General features: G+C 45.2%; 1 protein-coding gene across 4 annotated transcripts in view; it reads left to right on the top strand.

Annotated features, from left to right (window-relative positions):
• Nucleotides 1–5,694: 5,694 nt before the first annotated feature.
• LOC120991595 (survival motor neuron protein-like) overlaps nucleotides 5,695–15,228 on the top strand; it is a 78,767-nt gene continuing 69,233 nt past the window's right edge. For all 4 annotated transcript variants that reach the window (XM_040420376.1, XM_040420377.1, XM_040420375.1 and 1 more), the window contains exon 1: nucleotides 5,695–5,821. In XM_040420376.1, the coding sequence (XP_040276310.1) occupies nucleotides 5,774–5,821 (48 nt within the window). In that variant the 5' untranslated portion in view covers nucleotides 5,695–5,773. The remainder of the gene's footprint in view (nucleotides 5,822–15,228) is intronic.

Below are 15,228 nucleotides of genomic sequence, written 5' to 3'. Positions count from 1 at the left end.
CCCTTACTCATGTCAAGTGAGACACATGCTTTTGGGGCTAATACAGATGGTCGTAATGTGGACTTAGTGTCCGTGGCCTGACAGTGATCCTAAGGACCTGAAATTGCATCATCATATACACTGCTCAAAAAAATAAAGGGAACACTTAAACAACACAATGTAACTCCAAGTCAATCACACTTCTGTGAAATCAAACTGTCCACTTAGGAAGCAACACTGAGTGACAATCAATTTCACATGCTGTTGTGCAAATGGGATAGACAACAGGTGAAAATTATAGGCAATTAGCAAGACACCCCCAATAAAGGAGTGGTTCTGCAGGTGGTAACCACAGACCACTTCTCAGTTCCTATGCTTCCTGGCTGATGTTTTGGTCACTTTTGAATGCTGGCGGTGTTTTCACTCTAGTGGTAGCATGAGACGGAGTCTACAACCCACACAAGTGGCTCAGGTAGTGCAGCTTATCCAGGATGGCACATCAATGCGAGCTGTGGCAAGAAGGTTTGCTGTGTCTGTCAGCGTAGTGTCCAGAGCATGGAGGCGCTACCAGGAGACAGGCCAGTACATCAGGAGAAGTGGAGGAGGCCGTAGGAGGGCAACAACCCAGCAGCAGGACCGCTACCTCCGCCTTTGTGCAAGGAGGAACAGGAGGAGCACTGCCAGAGCCCTGCAAAATGACCTCCAGCAGGCCACAAATGTGCATGTGTCTGCTCAAACGGTCAGAAACAGACTCCATGAGGGTGATATGAGGGCCCGACGTCCACAGGTGGGGGTTGTGCTTACAGCCCAACACCGTGCAGGACGTTTGGCATTTGCCAGAGAACACCAAGATTGGCAAATTCGCCACTGGCGCCCTGTGCTCTTCACAGATGAAAGCAGGTTCACACTGAGCACATGTGACAGAGTCTGGAGACGCCGTGGAGAACGTTCTGCTGCCTGCAACATCCTCCAGCATGACCGGTTTGGCATTGGGTCAGTAATGGTGTGGGGTGGCATTTCTTTGGAGGGCCGCACAGCCCTCCATGTGGTCGCCAGAGATAGCCTGACTGCCATTAGGTACCGAGATGAGATCCCCAGACCCCTTGTGAGACCATATGCTGGTGCGGTTGGCCCTGGGTTCCTCCTAATGCAAGACAATGCTAGACCTCATGTGGCTGGAGTGTGTCAGCAGTTCCTGCAAGACGAAGGCATTGATGCTATGAACTGGCCCGCCCGTTCCCCAGACCTGAATCCAATTGAGCACATCTGGGACATCATGTCTCGCTCTATCCACCAACGTCACGTTGCACCACAGACTGTCCAGGAGTTGGCAGATGCTTTAGTCCAGGTCTGGGAGGAGATCCCTCAGGAGACCGTCCACCACCTCATCAGGAGCATGCACAGGCGTTGTAGGGAGGTCATACAGGCACGTGGAGGCCACACACCCTACTGAGCCTCATTTTGACTTGTTTTAAGGACATTACATCAAAGTTGGATCAGCCTGTAGTGTGTTTTTCCACTTTAATTTTGAGGGGGGCTCCAAATCCAGACCTCCATGGGTTGAAAAATTTGATTTCCATTTTTTTATTTTTGTGTGATTTTGTTGTCAGCACATTCAACTATGTAAAGAACAAAGTATTTCAGAAGAATATTTAATTAACTCAGATCTAGGATGTGTTATTTTTGTGTTCCCTTTATTTTTTTGAGCAGTGTATAATTATGATGCTGTGAGTTCCGGTCATGAGACCTGAGGTAAATTTCCCTCCATTGTGTGTGTAACCAGTCACATTTTATGGTCCGGCTTTAGTTCTAATGACCCAAAAGAACAGCATCATAGGGATCTATGCTGCTGCATGTTTGGATCATTAGACCTGTGATCGGGCCAGGTTTTGTGGCTGTAATATGGACTCTGAAATGCACCCACTTTATGGCTGTGCAGTAAAATCACAGCCACCGCGTGTTGGAAGTGCTAGGCTGTGTGTTCCGCCGCACCACATGGACTTACCCTAAGGGCTCATGCACAAGACCGTGTTTTTTGGACCCATTCTCTTTAATGGTGTTGCAAAAGATGCGGACAGCACTCATTGTGCTGTCCGCATCAGTATGTCCATTCCGTGGCACCCGCAAAAAAATAGAACATGTCCTATTCTTCTCCGGTTTACAGACAAGGATAGGACTGTTCTATAGATGGCAGGACGTTCCATTCTGGAAAATGCAGAACACACACGGCCAGTGTACGTGTTTTGCGGATCTACAATTTGCAGACCGCACAAACTGCAACGGCTGTGTGCATGAGCCCTGACACAGACGCTATAATGCACACAAATTAAGGTCGCTTTCACATTTAGTCTGCATTTGTGGGCTAAAACCAGGAGCAGGTTGAAAATACGAAAGAGACAAAGGGGATAATGGTATAATTTGTTACAAATCAATCAAGTGGTGATTTGTTTCACCTCCTATATCAAAAGGCCCTCTCCACTGTGATCTTTTAAAATGTTAACTTGGTTATCCGCCTATTTCCCTTTAACTTGCGACATTTTAACGCCAATAGCACTAAAATGCTACTTTTTAAAAAAAATGAAATGCGCCATTTCAGCCAATCCTGCCCAGACCACCCTTGCGACTTTTGACGCGAGATGCTTTCGTTGAATGTCATTTTACTGACAAAACCCTGTGGTTTAGCTCATTGATATTAGATAAAATAAAAGCGTCCTGTTTTAATACTTGCCTATCACTTGTTCAAACGACGAGTTGTTTTTTTTCTTTTCATAAATGCGACTTTCTGACAAAAAAGTCACATCTTTCTACCATAACTGCGACTTTTTACACAAAACACCACCACAGAAGCTGGTTAATTGTCCGCAACAATTGGAGCCATTTCTGCCTATAAGAGGACGATAAATGAGGCGTAATGTGCGCCAATTTGATAGCCACGCCCACTTTTACATTTATAACTCACTTCTGGCGTGATGCATTCTTTGTGCTCAAAAATCTGGAGAAAACGGTTGATAAATTTGGCACAAATCAAAATGCCATTCTTTTTGGTGCATTTTACACCATAATTCTGGTGCAACATGCTTAGGCCTTATGCACACGACCGTTGTGTGTTTTGTGGAACGGCACGGACAGCCATTAATATAACTGCCTATTCTTGTCTGCAAAACGCGTATTTTTTTTTACGAAGCAACGGATCTTTTGCGGCCCCATTGAAGTGAATGGGTCCGCATCCGAGCCACCAAAACTGCGTCTCTGATGCGGACCAAAACAACGACCGTGTGCATGAGGCCTTAGTAAGTGTCCCCCAAAATCTTTCCATTATTCCTTTTCTCTGTAGGCTCCACTCTTGGTTTTGGCTCATAAATCCTGATGAAAAAAATGACCAAATACTGATTGTTTAAATGTGGCCTTACAGATGCTTATTAAACCTTTCCCAACCTCCGCAGTGCACGTGCTGCGGAAGTCTGGTCTTTAAAAATTACGCCTGCGGCACTCGTCTTTTAAACAGCAGATACCTGGGGATAATGTCTGTGATCAACGTTCTCAAATGTGACCCCAGCATCTGAGAGATGAAAACCTGGAAGCGATCGGCGATCCTTTCATTGTTGTGAAATGCCTGAGCCTGCTGGAGACTATCAGGCCTTTCACGGGTATTATTTATTTTACGCACTTATATAGCGCTGACATATTCCACAGCGCCTTACAGACATTAGCATCACACTGTACCCAATGGAGCTCCCAATCTAAGGCTACTTTCACACTAGCGTTTACATTTTCCGTTTCATTGTCAATGGGGACAAAACGTAACTGAACAGAACGGAATGCGCCAAAATGCATTCTGTTCCAATACCGGAGAGCAAACCACAGCATGCTGCGGTTTTCTTTCCGTCATGGTATGCGGGGCAAGATGGATCCGTCATGTAAGTCAACGAGGACAGATCCATTTTCTCTGACATAATAGAAAACGGATCTGTCCTCCATTGATTTCCAATGGAGTTCATGACGGGTCCGTCTTGGCAATATTACAGATATTACAACCGGATCCGTTCATAATGGATGCAGATGGTTGTGTTATCAGTAACGGAAGCGTTTTTGCTTAACCCTGCCGGATCCAGCAAAAACGCTAGTGAGAAAGTATTCTTAGTTCCTTATTATTATGTCTTTGGAGTGTGGAAGGAAACACGCAGACACGGGGAGAACATACAAACTCCATGCAGATGTCCACAGGTATATTCTAATGTAGGCCTGCGGGTGGCAGCACTACATTGGAATATACAGAATTTTCTATTTAGCAATATATTGAATCCCATTGCTAAATAGAAATGGCAATCTGAAAAAAAAGTTAAAAGAAAATCTAAAAATTCAAATCGCCCCCAATTCCCCAGAATAAAAATAAACAAAAAATAAACATTATGGCCACTGCCGTGTCCCAAACTTTGGAGTTTTTTTCCAGCTTCCCCACTACATACATTGTATGCCAAGAGAATGTATAACTTGTCTCGCAAAAAAAATATATGTGAAGGCAAAAATAAAAAAAAGTTAAAGGGATTCTGTCATCAGAATTTAGGCCTATAACCTATGGCGATGTCCCTAGTAATACATGGAATCCTAAAGTGACCTTATCAAATGCGCCTGTGGCTCTATAATCCTATAAAACAGGTTTATATAACCTGTCACTCACGTCAAAATGTGTCCAAGGGGTCGTCTCACGATGAGATGGCTGCAGCCGGGCACCCTGCCTTTCGGTGCCCAGTGCCGCCTTCTGAATTGAAATTGCCGCCCTCTCTTTCATTAGAGCCGCCTACCTCAGTTCATCGCCGCCTCTCTAATGTCTGCTCTCCTCAGCCAGATCCCGCAGGTTCGAGCGAACTGCGCCGGCCAGCGCATGCGCACTTCGCTAAACGAAGCCACTGCCAGTAGTCCGCACGGGCGCATCAGGTTATACCTAGTGCGCACGCGCGGGATCTGGCTGAAGAGAGCGGACGTTAGAGAGGCGGTGATGAACTAAGGTAGGCGGATCTAATGAAAGGGAGGCGGCGCTGGGCACCTAAACGAGATGGCTGCAGCCGGGCACCCTGCATCGTGAGACGTCCCCTTGGACACATTTGGTACGTGAGTGACAGGTTATATAAACCTGTTTTATATAATTATAGAGCCACAGGCACATTTGATAAGGTCACTTTAGGATTCAGTGTATTAGTAGGGACCTTGCCATATGTTTAGGTTATAGGCCTAAATTCTGATGACAGAATCCCTTTAAGGCCGCTGCTAGTAGGAAACAGAAAATCGCAATGTCAAATCCTGCCTGAAGTACTTAGAGGGGCAGACTAGTGGGTACGTCCACATGGAAACCAGTGGCTGGCATACGTGTTATGGGTGGTTTTGTCGCTAATATTTTGGCCAGCAATGCTATACGTGTGGATATAATGAACTGTGAATATAAGGTGCCACCAGCATTGGATTGAGAGAAGTAACTTGGGATTCACCGCATGTCATGCCAGTGTTCTCATGGCATTAGGCATTGTCACAGATTTCACACACTGCATACTGGGAGCCACCGAACATAGGATTAATACCTCAGTATGGGCGCTAGGTGGCGCTGTCCCGTCGGTCCCGCTCTCTGGCTCGCTGCTTGTGCAGTGCAATGCATTCTGGGAGATGATGCTTGATGGTGATGCAGCGTATCTTCATCTGCGGACAGAGGACTACATTTCCCAGAGATCTCTACATGTGGTAGACTGGCTGCAGGATGGGGTGCCGGTGGTGGCTGGGATGAGTCTAAAGCACTGACCGGAGGATGGCAGCCTGTGACAGGGAGATAGTGTATCACAAGGACAGCTCCCAGGTGACAAATAGCCCAGTGTACATGTTGTGGTCATGGATGTACGTGGTTGTGTGATGCAGGGATGCAGTCATCAGCTGGCATATACGGGGCTCATCATCATTGTCACGGTGGGCATGTTAATGCATCTGCTCCATTCCCTATGTACTGTGCATACTCCATAGGAAAGCCTAGTGCAGATTGGCTTGTGTTGGGGAGTAAAGGAAACGTATTTCATCTGCCTAGCAACATGGAAGAGGCAGACAGCAAACTAGTCCATTGGTCACAAATTCATTGGAAGACGGGTTGAGATGCTGTCAAATTAGCAGATATTAGGGACCGTTAAGGGTTAAATGCCTGCTTGGAAATGTATTTCTCTTTCTGATTTGCTATTTTGTAGATAACTTGCCTGTCCGTCATATTTGTCAGTACGTGGTGCGATCACAGGACGCCATTCCCACGGCTGTTGTAGCCGTGCAGTCCGTATTCACACGAGAAGACGTCACCTGCTCTGTCACCCCATTTTATACCTCGCCCTATAGTATATGTTTCGTGTGACTAGTATAGAAAAGAATGCTTCAATTTAAAGGACTGTTCCAGTAGCATCAAGTGTTTTCCGCTGTGTGCTCTTGTAGTCTGGTGACCCAGCACGCAAGCCATGTACTTGTAGACAGTCAGTATTTGGTCAGTTATGCCTCATTCACACGTCGGTGATTTCCATCAGTGATTGTGAGCCAAAACTAGGATTGGAGCCTCCACAGAGATGAGGTAGAAGGGAAAGATCTGAACCTCCAGGCTCCAATCCTGGTTTTGGCTCACAATCACTGATGGAAATCACTGACCGAACACTGATTGTGTGAATGAGGCATTATTGTGAGCAAGGATGGAGACTGCACTGACATAAGGTATAATGGGAGGATTTGCTCCTCATCTGTGTTTTTGACCCACACCTGGTTTGGATGGAAATCACTGGCTGTGTCAAAGCGGCATGTCAATATCCAAAAAGTTGACTGGGTGTCCCTTGTGCCGAGATCCATTATAGAAAGCCATATGGGAGGACAGATCTCATGATGTGACCTGAAGGGACTTAAAGGGGTTGCCTCATCATGGACAATGGGGGCTTATCACTAGGATATGCCCCCATTGTCTTATAGGTGCGGGTCCCACCACTGGGACCTGCACCTATATCGAGAACGGAGTCCCGCAAGTAAAGGAGGGCACACTGCGCATGCAAAGCCTCCCTCCATTCATTTTCTATGGGGCTGGCGAAAATATTCGAGCCCTGGCTTGGCTATCTCCATCTGCGTCATAGAAATCAATGGGAGCGGGGGCTGCGCATGCGCAGTACGCTCCCATTCACTTCTATGGGGAGCCAGCTTGGTGGTGGCCAGACCGGAGCCCACCAGCCACCACCTTGCGGGGGGCTCCGTTCTCGACGCACCGATAAGACAATGGGGGCATATCCTAGCGATATGCCCCCATTGTCCATGATGAGACAACCCCTTTAAGATGTTTACTGCTAAATGTTTGAGTTTGTGTTACCAGGAATGAAAGATAAAAAAAAAAAACATGGAAATTGAATGTATTGGGTTTAGCTGATTATTGATTAGATGGTTAACCGATGCAGGGTGAAAACCACTAAGTGTGCGGCCACAAGTTCAGGTTTCATGATAAAAGCCAAAACCAGTAGTGAATTTGGAAAAGTTGTATCTGTCCTTTATACTTTTTTTCCTTTTATGATCCATTCCTGACTTTGGCTTTTAAAACTGCATCAGGAAACCTGAACGTGTGGCGGAACGCTAACAGCACCTATTTTCATGCCAAAGTGTTGTCACCCTTGAAATGAACTGCTTTCTTAGAGAACATTCTGATCTGTGGTATGGGGCCCCTCTCTTCCATGCATGTTATTGTCACAGCCCCTCTTCTCTCTGCTGTGTGTCAGCTTGCAGTGTAGTTTGACCTGTGATATAAAATTACTGGCTTTATACTAGACTGCCTTAAAGGCTATGTACACCTTTGGAGACAGTTTTTGTTTATAATTGCATTTTACTCATTTTTGGCTAAAAATCATATTTTCAATTGACCTTTATTAAAAATATTGAGCTGTTCTGTCACAAAAGGTTAACTGTTTTTCTAACTGTGTGACTGATACCTTCACTTTGTGGCAGTAATCCAATAACTCTTATCTCTAATTTACTAAGAGGTCATAAACACTTATTTAAGCCACATTCTGATCAGGAAGATAAAGACTGAGCTTTGATGAGTTTTATAATTTCAGAGAGCAGAGATAAGGAGCCTGTCAGCTCCCCAGATGACGGAAAAGACAGAAAGTCCACAGACTGCCACTACAGCATCTCAGCTCTGTAAAGAAAAAAGGATTCCATATTTTTAATAAAGACCAATTGAAAAAAAGATTTTTAGCTCAAAAGAAGTACAATGCAATAATAAAAAAAAAATGCCTCCAAAGGTTGACATAGCCTTTAAAGGGGTTCTTTGGTAAAGTGACATTTTACTAAGTGTCCCATGAAGCTAAAGATTCATACTTGCCTGTGCCAGTCCTCTGGGGTATCCATGTTCTGGTTCCTGCGGTGTTTACATCTTGTAGTGCATGGGCATGGTCACATGCACCACTCCAGCCAATGACTAGCTTCAGCCGTGAAGTCACTACTACTTTATTATTTAGCTGTTTTGGTGTCTATTGCACTTTAGACTCAGTATACTTTTACATTATTGACATGTCAGAGGGGCACAGATTCCATTGTGGGGTTGCAGCGAGCACTATACAGGCAGGAGCACATAGGGTCTCCTGTACCAATGTGCTGTGCCTGCTCTGCTAAAAGTTCTGCATGGCACATGGTTGCAGGGTCTTCTGTACCAGTGTGCTTTTAGCTGAACGGAGTGGGCTCAGGCCGGAACTCTGCTCCGCTAAATCCTAGACATAGCACGTTGGTACAGGAGACCCTGTGTACAGCTTTTAGCAGGACACTCTGGACCCCTGCCGATCAGCTGTTTGAGAAGGTATCAGCGTTTGCAGTAGCACCGTGGCCTTCGCGCAGCTTTTTCCAGTGACCTAGGCACAGCTCAGCAACATTGAAGTGAATGGGGCTGGGCGCGATACCAAGCACAATGCTCATAGAAGCGCCGGTGCCTTCTCAAGCGGTGAGGTCCGCAATGCACAGGCACCGACCGTAGGGCAGCCACATGATGCAGAGTGCCCGTGTATTGTGGACCTGCTATTTTTGGGCCACAATATGCCCACGGCCGAGCAACGGCCGTATGCTTGAAGTCTTCCGTGGTGCATTCTGTCATAGAATTCCGTTATATTCCGTGGTGACGGAATTCAGGCTAAACCAGAACCTGAAGTTCAAAACATGAAGTTCGCTCATCCCTACTGATGACCTATCCAGAGGAAAATCTCGGAAAACCCTTTTAATGATTTGTCGGATGGAGGTTGGCATGTCCAGCTTTCATATGAAAGATCTTTCCATATCTTTTATATATATCCCCCCCCCCCCCCATTTAAATCAACGGTTCTATCACATTTAGCTCAATATATATCTACTAAAAATCAATGTGCCTTATTTGTGGCAGGTGACTTTAATGCGGTACTAGACCCTGAGTTGGACCGGTTCTCTTCAGTCTCCGGGCGCGGTTGCAGTGGGTCCCCCTTGACTGCTGTGTGCCAGGAGCTGGCGCTGGTCGATATCTGGCGCCACCTCTATAGCAATAAAAAAAAATTTTTTCATGCTTTAGCCAGTCATACGGGTCTATGTCCCGTATCGACCTGGCATTTGCTAGCCGTCCTGAGAATGAGGTACGAGCCTCATGGAATCTCGGACCACTCTCCAGTCTTGATTTCGTTTGTGGAGGCTCCTACTTTAGGAAGAACCTTTAAACTGAATTCACATTGGTTTGAGGTGATAGGGGAGCAAGCCCGTGTTGATCAGGATATCCAGGAATTTTGGGGCTTCAACGTAGGCTCAACACATATTCATTATGTGTGGGACGCGTTGAAGGCCCATATTAGGGGTTTGTATTTCAATAGAATCCATAGATTTAGAATTGAAATACGACGTAGGGAAAAATATTTGACGGATTCAATAAGGAGTTTGCGTGCCGCACTGATTAACTGTCATGAGGAGCAACTTATTAGGCAATTAAAGGAGGATAATTCTCAGCTTAAGACACTTTTATATAAAAAAGCACAACATAAGCTCCTTTTTCAGGGTCAGAACCGTTTCTGCGAATCTGGGAAAACCGGAAGGTTCTTGGCTCGTTTGGTTGCCAACCAGAGAGAGGTTACCACTATAAAAGAAATCAGAAATTCTCAAGGAATTGGGGTGAGATCCGCAGAGGAGATTAGAGAGGAATTTGTGAAATATTATACTACCCTCTATAAATCTGAGTCTACGCTTAGACGTATCGACATGGACCATTACCTTCAACAATTGGCGCTCCCCCAGTTATCTACCCAGGAGAGAGGGATGCTGGACTCCCCCATCCTCCTGGAGGAACTCCAATCGACTCTTCCGCTCTTAAAGTATAATTCATCTCCCGGCCCAGATGGATTGCCGTTCGAAACCTATAGTTATCATGCCAAATCTCTTCTGCCGATTTTACTCCAAGTTCTTAATGAATCCTGTGCACTTGGTTCTTTACCACCATCATTTAGAGAGGCGGTGATTGTTCTGGTCTTGAAAAAGGAGAAGGACCCATGCGATGTGGGGTCATATAGACCCATATCGCTTTTAAATACGGACTATAAGATCTTTGCAAAAATCTTGGCTAACCGCTTGAAGCGGGTTATAGCCGGTCTGGTTCATCCTGACCAGACGGGCTTTATCCCGGGCCGCAAAATACAGACAAGCATATATAGGGTCTATCTGAATCTTTCTGTTGGGGGTAGTGTGGACCACTCTATCCTGTCATTAGATGCCGCAAAGGCGTTTGACAGGATGGAGTGGCCTTTTCTTTGGGCTACGATGTCTTGTTTCGGCCTTGGGAATTCATTTTTGGAAATGACCCAAATGCTATATGAACAGCCAGTTGCATGTATTAATATCAACGGTGTGAGTTCATCTCCCGTTGAGATGCGGAGAGGGATGAGACAGGGTTGTCCCCTGTCTCCCCTCCTTTTCGCTCTCTTTATTGAACCATTGGCTTGTCGGATCCGCTTGGAGAATCGTATAGAAGGCTTCGGGGTGGCGGGAGTGAGCGATAAAATAAGTCTTTATGCAGATGATGTGATTCTGTTCCTGGATCAGGGATGGAAAATTCTTCCATATGTCATAGAGGTAATAGAGAATTATGGTAAAAGATGGCTATATGATCAACTGGACAAAGTCATCGCTCCTCCCGCTGAACCGGAAAGCTGTAGATGTAGGGAGCCGAGTCCGTGTCTTGGCCCCGAACGATTCTTTGAACTACCTGGGGGTCGAGATCGGGGTTCCAATAAGTAGGTATTATGACCTGAATCTGGCCCCAGCTTTGAATAAAGTTGGGACCAAAGTTGGCGCTTGGCGGAAATTAACATTGGCACAGACAGATCGAATTGCATTGATCAGGATGATTATTTTGCCTATAGTTTTGTTCCCGATGTGTGCCTCTCCTATCTGGATTGACGATATCTTTTTTCATAGATTGGAGACCTTGATTAACGACCTAATCTGGGGCAGAAAGAGGGTGCGTATAAAGCAGAGATATCTATGGCTGTCGGAGGCAGATGGTGGGCTGTCGCTACCTTTTTTTCAAGGTTACTTTTTTTGTGCACAGATCCAGCGTTGCTGTTATTGGAAAGAGAGTTTACTTTCACGATATCTGAATAAAGTTATTGACAGGCCAATAGAGAATGCTTTTGCGTGTTTGGAAACTGGGATTATGGGAATGAGGAGGTCCTTGCTGATCCCTTGCTCACTACAGAGGGTGTGGAACAGGCTGAAGGAGATCCTTAAAGTCTCCGGTCCGTTTGGATTCACCCCTCTGTGGGGGAACGGGGGGCTGGAGGAGTTCTTCAAAATTACAGATTTTGGTTATTGGTCACGAAAGGGCATCTATTTGGTGTCTCACCTTTTTTATTTAGGACGCTTTAAATCACTTTTGGAATTCGGTTTTAATCAACATTCACTACTTGATATATTTATGTATGCACGTTTGAAACATGTATTTGAAGCCTCTAGGAATAGGGGTCGTATTTTTCCACGAGAGAATATTTTCTTTGATTACTGTGACGCCCAGAAGGATGAGAAGGTGAAAATATCTAGACTATATACTAAACTCCGAATGGCACTGGCAACTGTAACGCCTTTTAAAAGCTCAAGCAAATGGGAGCAAGAGTTGAATTGCCCTCCTTTACAGTGGCCCACTATCTATAGGAGCGTGAGAAAGGCGACAGTCTCCAGTGCACATAGACTAATTCAATTTAAGATCCTCCATAGGTTGTATTATACGCCCAAAATCCAAGGGAAATTCCCCCAAAATAGGGGCCGGGACTGTTGCTGCCCTAAATGTGGCTATGTTAATGCGGACTATGTCCATCTGCTTTGGAGTTGCACTAAAATAAGAAAATATTGGTACGAGGTTTTCTTTGCTTTACAAAAGGAATCCTCAATGAACTATAACCCGGGGATCTTGATAGTGATTTTCGGTGACTATGGCTCAGAAACGGAAGTCCCCCCCCAGATTAGACGGATTTGGATGAGAGGTTTGATGGTAGCGAAGGCTATATTGGTGAAGTACTGGGGCTCTGTCTCTCAGCCCTCTTTTAGGGAGTGGGATCTATACCTTCAACAAATCAAAATCTATGAGGATATTGAAAGGAAGCGGAGAGTAGCACGCAGAGCCACGTAGATATCTCTAATGTTTGTAGTCTGTTGTATTTGAATGAATTGAGGAGAACGACAGCCCTCCCCCCTCCCCCCCAATGGGGGTGGGGGGGAGGGATATAAGGATATTTATGACTATTATATTATTTACACTGATCTGTTCTGAATCGGTCTATGTATTAATTGTATGTCTTTTTCAAAATAAAAATATAAAGGAAAAAAAAAAGATCTTTCCATAAACAGGCGCACTAAGCGCCATGAAAAGATTCATTCAGATCACTTGGGCAGTGGCCTTTCTTGGGGAAAACAATAGTGATTTCCCCAAAAAGCTAATTATTTTAGCAATATCCTAATGGACATTCTGCGTACGAAATCGCTGCCTTTAGAAGCAGAAGAAATAGGTGGGAGGAGGAGATGGGAAATATCGTTTGCTATTCTTACTCCTTCTGGCACAGTCTCCATGTACAGTCTGTGGAGCAGAGAAGGTTGTTGTAACGTTGTAGACTACAGAGAAGATTTGATTTCCTTCCACTTTTTCTTCCTTATCACTCGGATAATAAATAGTAGTAGCTATATATTAAGGAACTGGCGTAAATGAAGATGCAGGAAGTAAAGAGAATCTATCATCTGATTTTTGGCTATTAAAACGCATTGACTGCAGGCTTGGACTGTGTATCACGGCCCTGCGACTTTGAGTAGAATTCCCTTTCTTCAGAAAGATAAGTTTAATTCCAGCACAAGAGGTATGCAGATGTGATATCAGGGAGTCCTTGCTGTAAACCTCCAGGGTGATTGAGATCCCTCTTGCCTCTGACGTGTCTCTGAAATGCCACAATAACCCTTCTACAGGCGTCTGTGCAAGTAACTTTATGCCTTGCAAACAGTCTCATGTACATTTATACGCATGAGACTTTTTTTGGTCTAGAGCGGTGTACCAGCGCAGCCTGCGTAGTCTGTTCAGAACTTGCTGCACATCCCTAGATTCCCTGTGGGAGCCTGACACTGACTGATTCCGGATGCTTAAACCCTTAGATGCCGCGGTCATCTGCGTACACAGCATCTAGGCAGTTAGACAGAAGAGAGGGATCCCTCTGTCACATCAGTCCCCTACACACACAATCCCAGGGTGAAAATACATTGCCATGGCGGCCGACAAAGGCCCCCAGGCCTGCAATGACTGTATTCCTATTAGGCTGTGCCAGAGTCGTAGGCTATTATGCATTTATGTACAAGGTATACCAATGCATTGTACTAGTCATATCCCCTAGTGCAGTGATGGTGAACCTTTTACAGACCAAGTGCAATGTACTCATTTATTGCAAAGTACCAACTCGGCAATGTAACCTGACTACTACAGTCCAATATAGTATATCTTCCATGTACTTTATCATTTAGCTATAATAGCCTGCCTACATTCAGTGCCCTGCCTGTGCTGTTCATAGTGCGACCTGCACTGATGAATGGCAGGAAAAGTCTAAGGGGTCATATACACGAACGTGCGCTGCCCGTTGCCGTATTGCGGATCCGCAATGCACGGGCACCATTCTGTGTGCATTCCGCATCACGGATGCGGGCTCATTAACTTCAATGGGTCCGCAAATCCGGAGATGCGGAACGGAAGCACAGAACGGAACACTACGGAAGCACTACAGAGTGTTTCCTGGGGTTCTGTTCCGTGCCTCCGCACTGCAAAAAGATAGAACATGCTCTATCTTTTTGCGGAACGAACAGATCGCGGACCCATTCAAGTGAATGGGTCCGCGATCCCCATGCGGCTAGGCCACGGTCGGTGCCCGTGCATTGCGGACCGCAATTTGCAGTCCACAGCACGGGCTTCACACGGTCGTGTGAACAAGCCCTAAGGCATATTGGTACACCATAGACTTTTCCAGGGCGTGGGTGCCCACAGAGAGGGCTCTGAGTGCCGCCTCTGGTACCCATGCCATAGGTTCGCCACCACTGCCCTAGTGGAACTAAAATCTAATAAATAATGGTTAATTTAATAGAATGAAAAATAAAAAAAGTGAAACATTTATTTTCTATAAAAATAGTTTACCTTTATAAATTCTTAAAGAAAAAACATGTGCACACATATATAATATTGCTGTCTTCACCAAAACCTGGATAATAAAAATGTTTTTAAACTGCTGCATGGACAGTGTAAAAGAAATGCAAGGAAATAACAATAGAAATGTTTATTTCTTATCTACCCCCAAAATAAATTAAAAATGGTAATCAATAAGTCCCATGTATAAATGAAAAGAATATCTTGTCCCGACAAAAAAAAAAGCCGCATACAGCTACGTTGATGGAAAAAATGAGAAGTTGTGGCTCTTGGAATCGGGTTATATAAAAAATATATAATTTTTGCCTGACATGCTATTATTGTTTAAAGTAATAAAAAAAATTGTAATCATCCTTAACCCCGCGGGTCTTTAAAGATGGCGCCACTCCTGAGCGCTGCGGGCGCCATAGCCGAGGGTGGCCGCCCACTTCTTAGAGCAGACACCCACGGCTCATGTCCGCAACCTGCAGTAATGCTGATTGCGGACATTTAACCCCTCAGATTCCGTGGTCAATCCTGACCACGGTATCTGAGCGCGCTGAAAA

The sequence above is a fragment of the Bufo bufo genome, chromosome 2 (genome assembly GCF_905171765.1).
Source record: "Bufo bufo chromosome 2, aBufBuf1.1, whole genome shotgun sequence".
Lineage (NCBI taxonomy): Eukaryota > Metazoa > Chordata > Amphibia > Anura > Bufonidae > Bufo > Bufo bufo.
This window is presented reverse-complemented; position numbering and strand designations above follow the sequence as displayed.